The sequence below is a fragment of the Botrytis byssoidea genome, assembly GCF_014898295.1.
Source record: "Botrytis byssoidea strain MUCL 94 chromosome Unknown BBYS_002, whole genome shotgun sequence".
Lineage (NCBI taxonomy): Eukaryota > Fungi > Ascomycota > Leotiomycetes > Helotiales > Sclerotiniaceae > Botrytis > Botrytis byssoidea.
The window spans coordinates 1,919,014-1,934,041 of record NW_024065843.1 but is presented as its reverse complement, the minus strand read 5'-3'; the positions used below and the strand labels follow the sequence as shown (position 1 = coordinate 1,934,041).

Here is a 15,028-nt window from a genome sequence, read left to right as displayed (position 1 = left end):
AATGATCTTGAGAGAATATGTAGAGATTGCTCCTAACGATGCAATGCCATTGAGAACAAACATCCACCATGGTATCGCTAGAATGATTTCTTATAAAAAATGAAGATTGAAGTTCATATCTTGGCGGCCTGGACACCCACCCAAGCTCAACTCTCACGCAAGGGACGACGAGTACATCGAACCTATAAACATTTCTAAGGAGCAAGATTAAGCGTTACAAGCTATATCTAAGTAATCAAACGTTTTCTTTTCCTCGAAGCCTTTCCGCTTCTCCGAATTCGTTGCTCATAAGAGCTAAACTAATCTGTCATTTTGTGCTAATCAGTTTGGAGCCAAAAACACCATCAACCACTAGATCTCAACCCACATCTCGACAAGCGTAATCCATTGCAAAATCCCATTCTGGATAGATGGGAAAGGTAACACCAGGCATGGGCAATACGGCAATGGCATGTGAGGCAGACGTGCAACAGTAACCATTCTTTCTCAAAATCAACCAATTACCTTTGCTATGCGATCATCTGGAGGTCTCCAAGTCCAACTAGCCAGCGATATATGGAAGATCTTGATGATGAATGTTATGAGTGGGCTAGTCAGGTTGCTTGTGCTGGCTAGGATGGAAAAATCTTTGATATAGGGAGGAAAGATCTACAATTAGTTACGGTTTAAAAGAACTATATGCAAGAAATTGTGTGAACTAAAAGGCTTGGGGTAGTATACTTTTAACCGTTAAGCTATCATGACGACGTTCCTGAGATGCAGGGTGTCAAGACGACAGTAGTTGGAACTTAGTCTCGGCTCAAGTTTCTAGTATCGAACTACCGGTTGATCCCCCCCACATTTAGACTTTTTCTTGGATATTAGCTTGGAGTTGCTTGAAAGGTACAAGTATGATATAAGTAAGTAATAGGAAACAAAAAGCGAAGTGTCTAGAACAAGTCGAGATCTTCGTGCCTATGATGGGAATGACCCGCTTTTTGTTGCTAGCCACCAATCTGACAAGAGGATGGAGGATTGACCTTTGTATCAAGAACTCAAATTCACAACATGACAAGAAAACCCGAGTACAAATCATCTAGATTAGACGTGATCCAACCAGCATAAAAATCATGTGCTTTTCCCCCCACTTTCAGGATTCATTTTGATACTGAGCTCGTCAGGCTCCGCTCAACTTGAATTGTGGGAATAGCGGCACGTTTCTCGATTGACCAAAGCACCCAGTAGTCTCAAAACCACCTGTTCAGTTGCGTATTTTAATTTAAGGAGAAATTGAGACCATGACTATTATTATTACAAGTTGTTATCTGGTATATAGTAATATAAATAGTAACCATTTATGCATGATCATACTCCATTGCCCCAAGAATAAAACCAACAAGACGCAACATTTCTCCTCCACTTTCAAGAACATACATTTATCCAGCAAACCTATAGCTCTCATTCAAATCTCCATCTCTTATGACCCATCGTCGGTCTTCGATTACAAATTACAAATTAAGTAGAACAAAAAATGGAAAAGATCATATCTCTATATCCAATATTGATGTGCAAGATCGTGAGAGCATTAGAGTGTTGTTACCGCTGCGGGAGTTAGACCTGTCGACGAACGCTTGGATTTCGATGTTGGAATAATCTTATCCCGTTTGCGAATCGATCTTCCACTTAAAGTAATTTCAACAATAGCTTCTAATTTAGAGATGCGTAGCTGAAGGCTATGTCCTTTTGTAATCAGACTCTTCATACGTTTTTGGCATTTCTCACTACAGTCGTCGTCTAGCTGATGGCCCTCCGGTTGGACAGGACCTGGGCAATCACAGCCAAATCCCGGGGTATTCTTCTTATAACACCCAGGTAAATGCTTCAAGTTAGAAACAAATTCGGTGGAAGAAGAAGAGGGTTCGCCAGAATTATTGATTTCTTCCATCCCGCAAAGACCAGAATCTATCTTGACCATGGGTGGTGTGATAGCTAGAGAACGATCTATTCTTTTTCCAAATATTGCCGTTCTTGTCCTCCAGTCACGATGTCCCTGATTTTCTAGACGGGAGAACCTAGCCAAATCATTGTTGTTCTCGTGATTGATCCACGCAAGCGGTCCACCTTCACCTTCTACATAAGCTTTACCATGTACCCATCTCCAGAGCTTTGCCTCCGTTGAAGCCAGATAAAACTCTTGCTGGTCTTGCGATTTCTCCCAAGTATCACACTTTCGGCGTCTGGATTGAGTGAAAATTTTGAGGGGTTCGAGTCGGTTGGGCAACTGTACATCATTGCTTAGAATGTGCATCAATCGAGCGTCGTAAAGTTGAGACGTTCGCTCAATCACGATACTCCTACGACAAATCTCAGTTTCCTTTGTGATCCATACCCATCTTCCGTGGAGCAAATGGTTCTTCACTAATTCTAGGCTGGTTTCCCCTACACTTTGGTCTTTTGTAGGCAGGGCTACGAAATTTCTCCACTCGTTCAGTAAATAATCGTTGTGGTCAATTCGTAGAACACAATGCTCCAACATATCCTTTGACAGTCGTTTGGACAACACCAGCTCTTGACCCTTTTTCGAATATTCGATCTCCTCCAGAGTTGTAACACGCTCCGAGAATTGAAACACTGGTATTAATTTTATGCGCCCAGCCGTCCCCTTAACACTCCGCGGATAGAGCATATCCTCCGCATGAACATATAAAACTTTCATGCCATTCTCTGGTTTTTGTTGCGAAACAGTCTTCTTGCGTTTTAGAATCTCTCTCCGCTGGTCAAATATAGGTTTGAATCTCTGGACAAGATTCAAATCTCGCGGGATTGGCTCTAGATCCTTTATAAGATCTTGCTCTATGGTAAGGAGCTCCAAAGCTGGTTCGTTAAATCTGGCATTTTGTCTCTCTCGATCATCGTCAATTTCTTTCATTCTTTTTGGGTTGTGTTGATCGGAAATTATTTCGTTGTAAATACGCTTCGAGCTCTTATGTCTGAAATGAATTCTTCCCTCAAGGACTCGTATTTCCGAAGCAATGACTTGAAGTTCCGGAATAATGGCTCGAGATCCTTGAGATGGAATTTCACATGGAATTACCGGCAGTCTTGGAAGTTCATGTCCCGGTAATGTGAAATTATTGGGAATGTAGGAGGAAGGGACTTGTTCCTTTGGGAGAATACCTTCATCTTCTCCCATGGTAGACTCATTACGGTCGCCCATTAATTCTTATTAGCTTAAGAAATAACGAACATTTACGTTCAAAAGAAGAAAGATCTGAGGCGGAAGAAATTCGAAAGAAGAGGGAATGATTAGAAGAATAACAGCCGAGTGGGGTGGGCCGAGATGAGGAAGTCGAGGTGGGTGAGAGAATAATGTGTAGGAACACAGTAAGTAGATATTGATATGTTAAAACGGAGAAGTGATGTAAAGTGTAAAGAAGAAGAAATATGAAGAGGGGTGTGGGGTTTATTGGGACCTCTTAGCTACTAGCGTGTGAGCTACTAGCTGGCAAACTAAAGAAGCCGATCCACTAAGCTTTTTGATACCCACAAATTCACCCAAGGGCTACAAAAAAGAGACTGGCACTCAGAGTCTACAGTAAGAAACCCTGATCGTCACAACTGAAAAAAAGATTTGAATCCTTATCATTAAGTACCAACTGTAGGTGAGTTGTGGTTCGTTAGCGAGAGTTTCTGATTACCGCCAAAGCAGCCGAAAACCCAGATACTTCATCCGTCTATAAGATTTCCTTCCATATCATGACGATTTCTCGCTCTTTCCATGATAGCATCCTTTGATTTTTGTGTAATAAGTTTCTGCTCTTCCAGTCGATTTATGCCCGTCTGAATATGTTCAATGTGAACGGATAAGGGTATGTCGATTCTGTCGCGCAGCAATTCTGGTGCGGCCACCCTTTCTCGCAAGTCCTCCAGACCAGAACTGATCTCTTGAAGTTTAATCAAAGTCCCCGATACATGTGCTAAAGCAATTTTACGTCGATCTCCGATTTCTTTCAACAAATTAAGCTGGCCATTGAGTTTGTTGATCTTGCCTCGATGACCACCAAGCCATGCCCATAATTCTGACAGAGTCTCATCCTTACTAGCTTGTACTTGAACACCGTCTCGTACTGTAATTCCATGAATAATTTCCAAACGGTCTTCTAAATTATTTAGAACCATCAATAGAGCTTGCGCTTCCAAAACCAAACGAGCGATTTCTTCTTCCACAGCTCGAGTATGCTCCACATACTGATCAAGAACAAGTCTTTCAGAAAATTTGGTAGGCTGGAAAGGTGCAAGTAGCTTGTCATTGACAAATGTTCCGATCAAACCACGGGAAGTTTCGCGTTCTTGAATACCATCGAGAACTCGTGAGGTCCAGCGTGTGATAGAAATGACACTATCCACCGCTCTCCCCACATGACTATTGAACTTTGTAAGATCCCATGATGCAATTTTTGCGGTATCGATGAATCCATCAAATTCCATGACAAGTTCGTTCCTGTAAGTCAAAGTATTAGCATCTGGCTCTTTTGACGGAACTAGTCTCGTGGTCTTCGGCTACCAGACCATCGATAAAGAGGCTCGCCTATTTGGAAGTATCGATGGTTGCTTACCTCGACTTCAATTGGCTGTATCGTACAAGTTGACGAAGATCTCTAAGAAAGCTCTCTCCACGTTTCATATCTAGTGGCAGGGAGACTCCCCCAGCACTTTCCTTAAGTATATCTTCGAACTGAGACTGAACCATCATGACTTGTTCAAACTCAACTGGTACTCTTGCCTTACTGGAATCAGTATTATGAGTAGAACAGAACGGCAAGTTCAACAAAGATGACCCTGGGATCAGACAAATGGGAGACAGTGATGCGTAGATGGATGTGGTAACCAGGTTTCGTGCTACAAGACCGATGCCGGAGAGAATGCATATAGCAAGTAAGTAAGATAGAGGCGTCCTCAAAAGTTTAAGCGCTCCCCCTAGGATCTCTAATATCCATGCAAAGATCATTGTTGTATGATCGATGAAGGTAGCAATGATATCTTTGGCGTCGGAATTTGGATGATGTGGTGAATGAGAATTTGCAGTTGGAGGAGCCAAAGAGGATCTGTTTTGGGTAGGTTGGATTCTTAGCCGTATGTTTGAGCTTTCAAGGTTCTGATCATGTCGCGAGTTTCGTCTTTGAGATTCTTGAAATCGCTGGGGGCTTCTACTAGTGCTCTGGGCCTGAGACCATGAAGCTTCCAGAGTTTCTGCGTCCAGAGAAGGCATCACAAATTCCGGCTCTGGAGATATATTACTACCTCTTGTAGGCCTTCGTGGAACAGAAGATCTTGTTCGACGATCGTAGTCTGCTTCGCTGGGTGGCAAATATTCTTCATAGTCCTCCTGGTTGCCTTCTACGATCCACGATTCACCAAGCTGTAGGTTTGGTCTACCGCCACGCATCGTGAGAAGCTGCCTCTGATGATTAAATTTTGCTTTGAATCGTTATAGTGGTAAGTGATGATAATGCAAATGATGTAAACGCTACGAGGTTGTCCTCTCTACTATGGTAAACGCAAGGATATATGGAGCACAACAGCAAGATAGGAACGAGAATGTGAGGAGCAATGATCAGCTATAGAAAGAGTTGAATGTGGTGAACATATGTAAATATTGATAGTGGCGAGAGCAACTTTATTCTAATGTATGTTATGAAGGATAAATAGATGAATGACGTTGTCTCATGATTTGTTGTTGCTGTCTTTCCCACCTATCGCAACCCCGCAAAATATAATATCCTGGAACTTGTCTCTCCTTGCTGCCTTTGGTGTATTTTTCAGGCTTCATGTAACGTCACGTACAGACGTGATACCGCGTTAACTCGTGACTTACCCCACCATTTCGGAAAAATCACCTAACTAATTACCTAGGAAAGCTTCAGAGCTCCATTTCGAAAGATACCTAATACTTTGATATCAGTGTATGATTCACAAATTTCGTGATGGTTTCCTCTAGAGCCTTGCGACTGTTCCAGAATGGACTGAATGTCAAATCATCTCCAGCATGTCTTCGATATATATGCCCAAGGAAGTCGAACCATGCGACGTTTATTCTAACCCGTTCATGTGCGTCGTGCGAGAGTCCATCAATAGTCTCAAATGTCTCAACTGTCGCGAAAGCTACCACAGCAACCCTTTCAACTCCGGCAGCTGATCATCGTCAGCTTGGAATCGAACAAGAACTATTTACTACTTCCCCTTATAGTCCCGGCTCACCTCTTTTTCTTCCCAAGGGCGCACGCATGTTTAAAGCATTGACCGAGTTTCTCAGTGCCCAATACTCACATTTTGGTTTCGAGGAAGTCATAACACCTACAATATACAAGAAATCCCTATGGGAAAAGTCGGGACATTGGGAGAATTATGCCGAAGACATGTATTCAGTGGTTGGTCGTGGTGCATCTGGAGAAACAATTGGGGGTCAAAAAGGGGAGAATGAAGAATATGGTTTGAAGCCAATGAATTGCCCGGGTCATTGTTTGATATTCGCATCAAAGCAGCGAAGCTACCGTGAGATGCCTATAAGATATACTGATTTCAGTCCATTGCACAGGAACGAAATATCCGGCGCGCTGAGCGGTTTGACCAGGGTGCGAAGATTCCACCAGGATGATGGGCACATCTTTTGTCGACCGTCACAAATTAGGAAAGAGATCTCTGGTACATTGGAGTTCGTTAAAATGGTGTATACGACGTTGGGGCTTGGCCCATATCGATTAGCATTGTCTACTCGACCGAGCGATCATTACATTGGAACAAAGGAAGAATGGGACAATGCTGAGACAGCTTTGAAGCAATCATTGGATGAAAGTGGACAACCATGGACCATGAATGAAGGGGATGGCGCTTTTTATGGACCAAAAATCGATGTAATTTTGAAAGATTCGGATGGAAAAGAACATCAAACTGCAACAATTCAACTCGACTTCCAGTTGCCAAAACGTTTTGAATTAGAGTATCAAGCTCCTGCGCCAGAAATTGAGGCAAAGGGAGAAACGACAGATGACCCTATATTGTTGGCTAAACAAGGACCGGTGGCGCCAGTTCTAATTCACAGAGCTATTCTCGGGTCTGTCGAAAGAATGATGGCTCTCTTGATAGAACATTATAATGGTCACTGGCCATTTTGGTTAAACCCCTCCAAAGTCATCATCCTCACGGTGAATGATTCGGAAGAAGTAGTGAGTTACGCGAATAGAGTCAAAATGCAACTGGGACAGGGAGCGTATCATGATTCATGGCCAAAATCACAGCATTCTATCGAGGTTCCTATCGAGCTAGATGATAGTCCCCGATCAGTCAAGAAGAAGATTTCTGAAGCAAAGCGAAAACGTTACGGTGCGATAATTGTTATAGGCAACAAGAATATCGAGAACAATACTGTCACAGTCGACCTATCAGGTATTCCAAGAGGTGAGTACCTTGGTCCATCTAGGGATATTCGAAAGATCTTAAGTGAAGATATTATATCGGATGATGGCAAATCATGGGAAGAGAAGTTGAAGACATTGAATATGGCTCCTACAAGATTAAGGAGCGTGTTTTCATCGCTCCTTCATCGCTATATATAGAATTATAAAATATTAAGAAATGATTTATTATCAGTTGCCCCGAAGATCAGGTAATTTATGTGCCATACATCGGTGTATCCGCTTTTATGTTAGTTGATTTAATACTGCAAGAGACGCAATATCTGATGAGATATTCGTACTGCAAATGTTTCCTGGTGAATAGCATTATAAGAGAGGTCCGAGCTTTCTCCAAACTCTCGTCCTTTGGGAAACCACAACTTCAAAAACTTATTACAGAACATACTCAACTATTAAAGAATGCTCATACAATAACAATGCTTCACAATCTTTGATCAATAACTTACCATCAGCAGCACTAACTCAAGTTAAACTCACAGGATGTCTACCCCAGCAGCGAAACGTCGTCGAATTGAAGCTGCAAGTACTCTCCAAAAACCCTTTCGATCACCTTTCAAGACCCCATTTAAATCACCTCTTATTAAAGGCTCTCCAAGCACTCGAGCTTCCACTGCCGCCGCCGCAGCTTCCACTCCTTCACTTTCCAAGACTCCGACTTCTTACCCTGTCGTGAGCATCCCATCTCCAAAGAGTGTGATTCGCACCAAGAAATCCTTCACGTCGCCCATTTCAGCAGCAGTTATTAATGCCGATCCGGATATCGCGCCACTACTGAAGGAGCAGAGGGAATTAGAGAAGCTATTGAAGGAAGTGAAAGAGGAGCTGGACACGGCGGAACAGGCGAAGAAGATTGAGAGGGATAGTAAAGCTGAAAATGAAAATGGAAGTGGGGAGATTGATGGGGAGTTGGTAGATCTATGTGAGAAATGGAGAAGCGCGAGTAGATTGGCAGCAGAAGAGTTATTTGGGAAAGTTAGAGATAGGGTTAATAGGTATGTCGCTCTCTGCTTGAGCTATAGATGTTAGGCTGATGTTGTTGGATGGCGTAGGATGGGTGGACCAAGAGCTTGGAAGGAAATGCAAAAGAGACAACATGAGTACCAAAACAACTGGGATCAAGATGAAGCCAATAACAACGATAATAACAACTCTGAGGGTGAGGACGAGGAGTGTAAGGACAAAGACAAACGAGACGTTTATGCAGAATATAGCATTGATCCCGAAACGGAGAATGAGAAGTCACAGAGAGCCCCAGGTCTAGGAGACACTGGAGAGAATCCCGGAGAGGAAGATGTAGGTTCATTAGTGTTTGATCTGACATATCACTAATTAGTACAGGAATTTACAATGGCAATGATGCTTAGAACGTTAAACGTGGATTTAGCTATAATTGGGTATGATAGAGAACAACAAAGGTGGATCGATTGAGTGACTGGCCGCCGTTGTTGCGTACTCTCGTAGGCAAATAGTTGCTACACAAGAAGAACAACTCTCGCGGCCATCGCTTGCTCTGTAAGATCAGTACTCTTCTACTCTCATGTATAGCGTTGCTTCAATGTTGCGGTAGACAAATAGCGAAAAGGGCAAAAGGTCTCCATGACATAATTAGCGATCCATACTTAGCTAATCGGTTCTTACGAAGTCGATTCCCCAGTTGCTGTCTGAGATCAAGAGAAGAGAGATGAGGCCAATATAATGAGATGCATAGGAATTCCTCTACAGGGTCATTACATAGATGCTCTATAATAAAACATATTGCACTTTTCTCCTTGAGCCTGCTGGCAGGGTGCAGAAAGCGTCTTCCCCAGTGAAGCTGCGACATGGATATCACAAAGATAATCTACTGCCATCTATGCAGTGATTTGTTTGTAAGGGCAGTTCATATTCGTCGATAACGGAGTGCTTTATGGTTGGACTAATGCGAATGAACAGTAATAATTTGGTGCAGTTTAGCAAAACATGGAATTGGATTAAAATACGAGGAAGAAGTGATCCTCATAATGCTTTAAGTGGGTATCTCTCTACATCTCCTAGGACTCATCTAGCTAAACACCTCCATTACACGCATGATCCATATTTGCCCAGCCGATACTTGCATCACCACTGATCCCATGAAATACCACCAGACAGAAGTATAAGAATGACAAGACAAGCCCAGTGTTCCGAACAGTCTTTCTGGCAAACTGCCTACCTCGTCTTCGTTCTCGCAAAGATACTTTGTGTGGTCGTTTTTGAAAATACAAGCTTCTCGCTGCCTTCTACACTTCCATTATCCTTCTGCGCGGTCGTTGTCGAGGTCATAAGTTCCTCGCTACCATCTCCGTTTCCATGCCCCTTTACCCTGCCTTTTTCTTTAGTCTGCGCCTCGAATCTTTTCTCGGCCTCAGCTATTCTTGCCTCCACCTCCATCTCTCTCCTCAACTTCGCCTCTAGTTCTTTTTCCTCCGCATCAATCACTCTTCTAAATCGGTATCATGTTAGCAACTGACGTATGATCAACTTAACATAGAGAAACTCCTCCAAAACTCACCTCACATCTTTTTCCATCTCTCTCTTCAATCTTCCCTGAACCTCCTGTTTAACCTCCTCTCTAATATCCGCTACCGCTTCGGCCACCAACTCAACCTTTCTTCCACTCCTCGTCATCTCTTCTCTGACTTCTGCTTTGAATTCCCTGCTCACTTCTTGTCTCAAATCTCTCTCGGTCTCTCTCCTCAATTTTCCCTGAATCTCCCGTCGAACCTCTTCCCTAACATCTGCTATCGCTTCAACAACCAATTCCACCCCCCTCCCACTACTCCTCATCTCCTCTCTAATCTCCGCCTTCAACTCCCTACTAACTTCCAGTCTCAAATCTTTCTCCATCTCCCTCTTCAATCTTCCCCAAACCTCCCTTCTAACCTCCTGCCTAATCTCCGCCATCAACTCACCCTCCCTCCCATTTCTCTTCATCTCCTCTCTAATCTCCACCTTTAATCCCCTCTCAACATCTCCCTTCACATCCCCTTCCAGCCGCGATCTCAATTCCCCTCTCAACTGCGTCCGCACCTGTTGTGTGATCTCTTCCGAGAACACTCTAACATCATTTCCAACACCAGCAAGATCTCCAGCTCCGTCTCCACCCCCAATCATAAAACTAACTCCCTCACCCTCACAAATCCCCCGCAATCTATGCGGTCCCAGACGTAGCAATTGCAAAACAATTCGTTTTCGTTCGTTGGCCTCTGCATGTTTGATAGAAGTTCCGCGAACAATTTTGTCGCAGATAAATAACATCGTCGATATGAATAGTGCCGTTGATGTGATGATAGCGAATGTGAGCCCGATGGCGATGGATTCGCTGATCGACGTCGTTGCTTTCTCCATTTTATTAGGGATTGGTTAAGCGTTTGTTGGGCTTTGATGGTTTGGTCTGTTGTGAGTTTCGGGAGTTGGAGGACTTGGATGAGAAAATTGGGCATGGATGTTAAGTTTATATATTGTTTTGCGAGGATGCAAAGTCCTCGAGGAGACGTGTCTTTCTGATTATACCTAGAGTTGCGCCGCTTAGTACTGTATACTATAGGTCATGTACGGTGTATTTGTAGATTCATTGCTTCTAAGTGAATTATAAGTACCGTACAGTTTAGCCTGCAAAAGACCAAACGAGAATAGCACAATTAGGATACACTTTATGGTAGAAGATGGTCATGAAACATGTCAAAAGACAGCCAGACTGAAGCGTGGGAAGTTTTGATAGATCAAGTACTCAAAATTATAGGAAATTTGCTTGATATTGCTCAGATACTTTACTATTCATCATCACCTCCTTCTCCAAAGTCATCATCCTCATCCTCTTGACTATTCTCATCATCCTCATCTTCTTCCCCTCGAATGAATGGCACAAATCTGAAATCAACAAAACTAACACCGCCACCATCTACCTCTACCATAAATTGTAAGCTCAAAACACCTTGCTCATCCCCTCTTACACTAACTTTACTCGCTAGTCTCATAGCATCCCCAGCAGCTTTCACCATATCGAAGCGATAACTTTGAGACCACCTTTCTTTAACAGTGAAAGTTTCCAATAGTTCTCTACCCTTAGAAAAGTCGACGCTAGCGCTTCCCAAATGGCCAGAAGCAGATAGGCTAAAATAGGGGTTTGAAGGAAGGGCAAGAATGTCAAGTCGAGTTGGGGTCATATTATTTAGCTCCTGAATAGCATCGAAAAGCCAACGAGCTTGTGTAATAATCTTAACCTGCATCGCATTTCGCTGGAATGGGATTTCTTCCGAATCTTCTGGTTCATATGTGTTGAGGTTACAAGTTGTAGTGACACCTGCTTCTTCGAGAATAATACTGAAAGGAGATCCTGTTCCGGCGTAGGAAAAGCGACATACGCCCGTCATCCCTAAAGCATGATTGCTGAATGCATTTTGTCGATTGGGACGAATGTTACTGTTGTATTCATTCTCGGGTCTGAAAAATCGTGAAGTAGCATCTGCTGCGCCGAAAATTTGTAAAGTTTCGAGTAAGGCGGAAAGAGATATTTGAAAAGCAGGTAAATCATTTGAGGATACATCTTCTTCTTCATCCTCTTCGGGATTTGATTCGGGAAGAGTGCAATTGAAAGTGGTGAACAAGGCTTTGTCAAGAAATACAATTCCTATAAAAAAAAGTTACAAGGCGAACTACGTCCATTGAACTATGGGAACTAACCTTGCATTACTCTAGATTCTTCAACCGCAAATCGAATACCTTGAGTACTAATTTGGACTTGAACTTTGCTTGCGAATCGTATAGTATTGAGTAATTGAAAGAGCTGCCGGGCAGAACTGGACACGGCTTTGAAGATTGGCACTGCTGGCTCTTCGTGAACAGGAGGTGTCGACATTGTGAAGATAGAGAGAGAGAAATAGGTGGGTGAATTATCAAAGAGGAACTGTGGTAGAGGAAATTGAATATTGTATCGGCGAAATCAGATGTGATAATTATATTAACTCCTTTTGTTTTTATCTCATCCAGCTATTGTACAAAAATGCGGTAACGTAGTATGTTCGTCTCGATGATGGAGGGGTATCTTAAACATAAACTCCAACCGCACAGATCATATAAACTGAACCAACCCTACTTAACATTAGTACTTGTACGAAAGAGAATATTCAAATATAACCTACGCAATGGCTGCTGAAGCAGGAAGTCCAAGTAATGGCAGAGTGAGAGCTGATCGGTCTAGAACGAATTGTTAGCTACAAGCCAAGTAATGTGAATTTTGAAAAGCATACTGAGACCAAACAATCCCGAAAGAAGAACTCCAATACACAATAATGAGAATCCCAAGGAGAATTGACTGTCTTTTCCAACGGTAGGGATGAAGGGATTGCCAACGGCACTTTCCCAAACTCCGTGTAATGAGGACTCCATATGATAAGTGTGAAGATTGTGTACTGGTAGGTAAAGTTGAATCGACTTTTTGAGAAAGGTCGAGTGGAACTTAAGAAGGAATTGATTGACCGAAATCTGAATGTTTTGCTATTGTCTCTGCTATGTACAATTGCAGTCGATTGAAATCAATTGATATAGCTGGATCTCAAAGCTTACGACACCAGTGGAAAGCATCAGCAATCTGGCTTCACATCCTGGAATAGTTTAGCGTCGGAAAAAAGCTCCACCGATGGACCCAGAAACACTAATGCACTTAAGCCACTCGAGCCACTCGAGCCACTCATTCGAGCCACTAAGATGATTACATAATGAAGGGAACCTTGATGATCAACTTCTCCAGGTTTCTTACATCAAACATATGTAACTCTTTCCATCTCTTTTCCCCTCCTTCCCATTAATATTCTACAACTTCTGGCAACGACAATACGCTTCAATTTATTAAGAGAAATAGAATAGGCAAGTAGCAACAACAATATTAAACTCTGATATCTTCATAATCTAGAACTACAGTAAGCCGTTCCTCAATCTACATACAATTGATCAAAAGTTGCTAACATGGCTTCTCAAGATATCAACAGTGATTTGGGCCAATATTGGAATAGAACAAGCTCTAGAAGATTACGTACTCTGTTACCACGGTCTAGTATTGAGCAAACACCCGTTTTCACAGAACACACTTCGTCAGGAGAATCAAGCCTATCAAGCCTAGAAACCCTAACAACCCCAGAATCGATTTCAGATTTCGAGGATTCAGATCAAAAACCTGTGGAATCCAACACAGTCATGGGTCCAAATCTCCAAGATACACCAAAACGTAAGGCTGGTACAGAAGAGTCGCTCCCAAATTCCCAAAATGCGCCAAAGCGAAAAGCTACAGAGGAGCTCCCTAGTTTTCCCATATCTTCCAAAAAGATGAAAATGAGTGAAGCCGAATTGACCGACAATTTGAAAAAGACGAATGCAGAACATCCTGCCAACATTAACATTATACCTTTTCCAGAAAAAGTGAGTTTGCTAATGCGATCAAACATTAGTTTTCTGTCTAACAATAATTAAGCCTGCAGTGATCGAAGAGCGAGAGGGTGAAATTGATTTTCGAGTTGTCAATAATGACGATACGAATGAGAGTACTATAATTCTTTCGGGGCTGAAAGGTATTTTTCAGAAACAACTCCCCAAGATGCCAAAAGAATATATTGCTCGTCTAGTGTATGATCGAAACCATTTATCTATGGCATTGGTAAAGAAAGCAACACTAGAAGTATTAGGAGGGATTACATATCGACCATTTGATGATCACGAGTTTGCCGAGATTGTTTTTTGTGCCATATCATCGGATCAGCAAGTCAAAGGATATGGTGCACATCTCATGAATCATCTCAAGGATTATGTCAAAGCTTCTTCTAAAGTCATGCATTTTCTTACCTACGCCGACAATTATGCTATCGGATACTTTAAGAAACAAGGCTTCACCAAAGAGATAACTCTACCAAAACCTCTCTGGATGGGTTACATCAAGGATTACGAAGGTGGAACAATTATGCATTGCGAAATGGTTCCCAGAGTTCGCTACCTAGAATCAAACCGCATGATCGTTAAGCAAAAGGAGGTAGTCAATGCGAAGATTCTCGCCTTTAGCAAATCAGACGAAGTCCACGCACCACCCAAACAATGGAAGAATGGCGCATTTCCAATCGACCCCATGTCCATCCCAGCTATCCGCGCATCTGGTTGGACACCCGCCATGGACGAATTAGCTCGCCAACCTCGTCATGGACCAAACTATGCTCAACTCTCTCGCCTCCTGAGTTCGCTTCAAAATCACCAGAAAGCTTGGCCATTCAAGGCACCTGTCAATGGTAACGAAGTAGCGGATTATTACTCTGTAATCACAAATCCCATGGACTTTGAAACTATGGAAAGAAAACTCGATCAGGATTCATATGAGAAACCAGAAGATTTTGTCGCGGACGCCACGCTCGTGTTTTCCAATTGTAAAAAATACAATAACGATTCTACGCCATATGCAAAGTGTGCGAATAAGGTGGAGAAGTATATGTGGAGTCTCATCAAAGAAATTCCAGAGTGGTCTTATCTTTTGGATAATTAATACATAGATATTTTATGATGGGTTGAACTTGGGCGTTGTT

General features: G+C 42.6%; 8 protein-coding genes across 8 annotated transcripts; 3 read left to right on the top strand and 5 right to left on the bottom strand.

Moving 5' to 3' along the window:
• Positions 1–1,564: 1,564 nt before the first annotated feature.
• EAE97_001344 (uncharacterized protein) lies at positions 1,565–3,196 on the bottom strand (the record flags this gene model as incomplete). The annotated part of the gene is made up of 1 exon (XM_038871855.1): positions 1,565–3,196. One exon carries the CDS (start codon positions 3,194–3,196, stop codon positions 1,565–1,567), a length of 1,632 nt encoding a protein of 543 aa, XP_038737756.1.
• A 509-nt stretch (positions 3,197–3,705) lies between these two features.
• On the bottom strand, positions 3,706–5,728 carry EAE97_001343 (uncharacterized protein; the record flags this gene model as incomplete). The annotated part of the gene is made up of 2 exons (XM_038871854.1): positions 4,596–5,728; positions 3,706–4,480 (listed from the first exon to the last, which is right to left on the bottom strand). The coding sequence occupies exons 1-2, from the start codon at positions 5,423–5,425 to the stop codon at positions 3,706–3,708; spliced, it is 1,605 nt and encodes a 534-aa protein (XP_038737755.1). The 5' UTR covers positions 5,426–5,728.
• A 235-nt stretch (positions 5,729–5,963) lies between these two features.
• EAE97_001342 (uncharacterized protein) lies at positions 5,964–7,592 on the top strand (the record flags this gene model as incomplete). Its single annotated transcript, XM_038871853.1, has 1 exon — positions 5,964–7,592. One exon carries the CDS (start codon positions 5,964–5,966, stop codon positions 7,590–7,592), a length of 1,629 nt encoding a protein of 542 aa, XP_038737754.1.
• Positions 7,593–7,931: 339 nt separating this feature from the next.
• EAE97_001341 (uncharacterized protein) lies at positions 7,932–8,879 on the top strand (the record flags this gene model as incomplete). Its single annotated transcript, XM_038871852.1, has 3 exons — positions 7,932–8,443; positions 8,501–8,744; positions 8,790–8,879. 3 exons carry the CDS (start codon positions 7,932–7,934, stop codon positions 8,877–8,879), a joined length of 846 nt encoding a protein of 281 aa, XP_038737753.1.
• Positions 8,880–9,496: 617 nt separating this feature from the next.
• EAE97_001340 (uncharacterized protein) lies at positions 9,497–10,817 on the bottom strand (the record flags this gene model as incomplete). The annotated part of the gene is made up of 3 exons (XM_038871851.1): positions 9,497–9,554; positions 9,643–9,912; positions 9,982–10,817. 3 exons carry the CDS (start codon positions 10,815–10,817, stop codon positions 9,497–9,499), a joined length of 1,164 nt encoding a protein of 387 aa, XP_038737752.1.
• Positions 10,818–11,242: 425 nt separating this feature from the next.
• Positions 11,243–12,327, bottom strand: EAE97_001339 (uncharacterized protein; the record flags this gene model as incomplete). The annotated part of the gene is made up of 2 exons (XM_038871850.1): positions 11,243–12,099; positions 12,153–12,327. 2 exons carry the CDS (start codon positions 12,325–12,327, stop codon positions 11,243–11,245), a joined length of 1,032 nt encoding a protein of 343 aa, XP_038737751.1.
• Positions 12,328–12,514: 187 nt separating this feature from the next.
• Positions 12,515–13,016, bottom strand: EAE97_001338 (uncharacterized protein; the record flags this gene model as incomplete). Its single annotated transcript, XM_038871849.1, has 3 exons — positions 12,719–13,016; positions 12,611–12,665; positions 12,515–12,560 (listed from the first exon to the last, which is right to left on the bottom strand). Exons 1-3 carry the CDS (start codon positions 12,855–12,857, stop codon positions 12,515–12,517), a joined length of 240 nt encoding a protein of 79 aa, XP_038737750.1. The 5' UTR covers positions 12,858–13,016.
• A 417-nt stretch (positions 13,017–13,433) lies between these two features.
• Positions 13,434–14,988, top strand: EAE97_001337 (uncharacterized protein; the record flags this gene model as incomplete). Its single annotated transcript, XM_038871848.1, has 2 exons — positions 13,434–13,883; positions 13,936–14,988. The coding sequence occupies 2 exons, from the start codon at positions 13,434–13,436 to the stop codon at positions 14,986–14,988; spliced, it is 1,503 nt and encodes a 500-aa protein (XP_038737749.1).
• Positions 14,989–15,028: the final 40 nt, after the last annotated feature.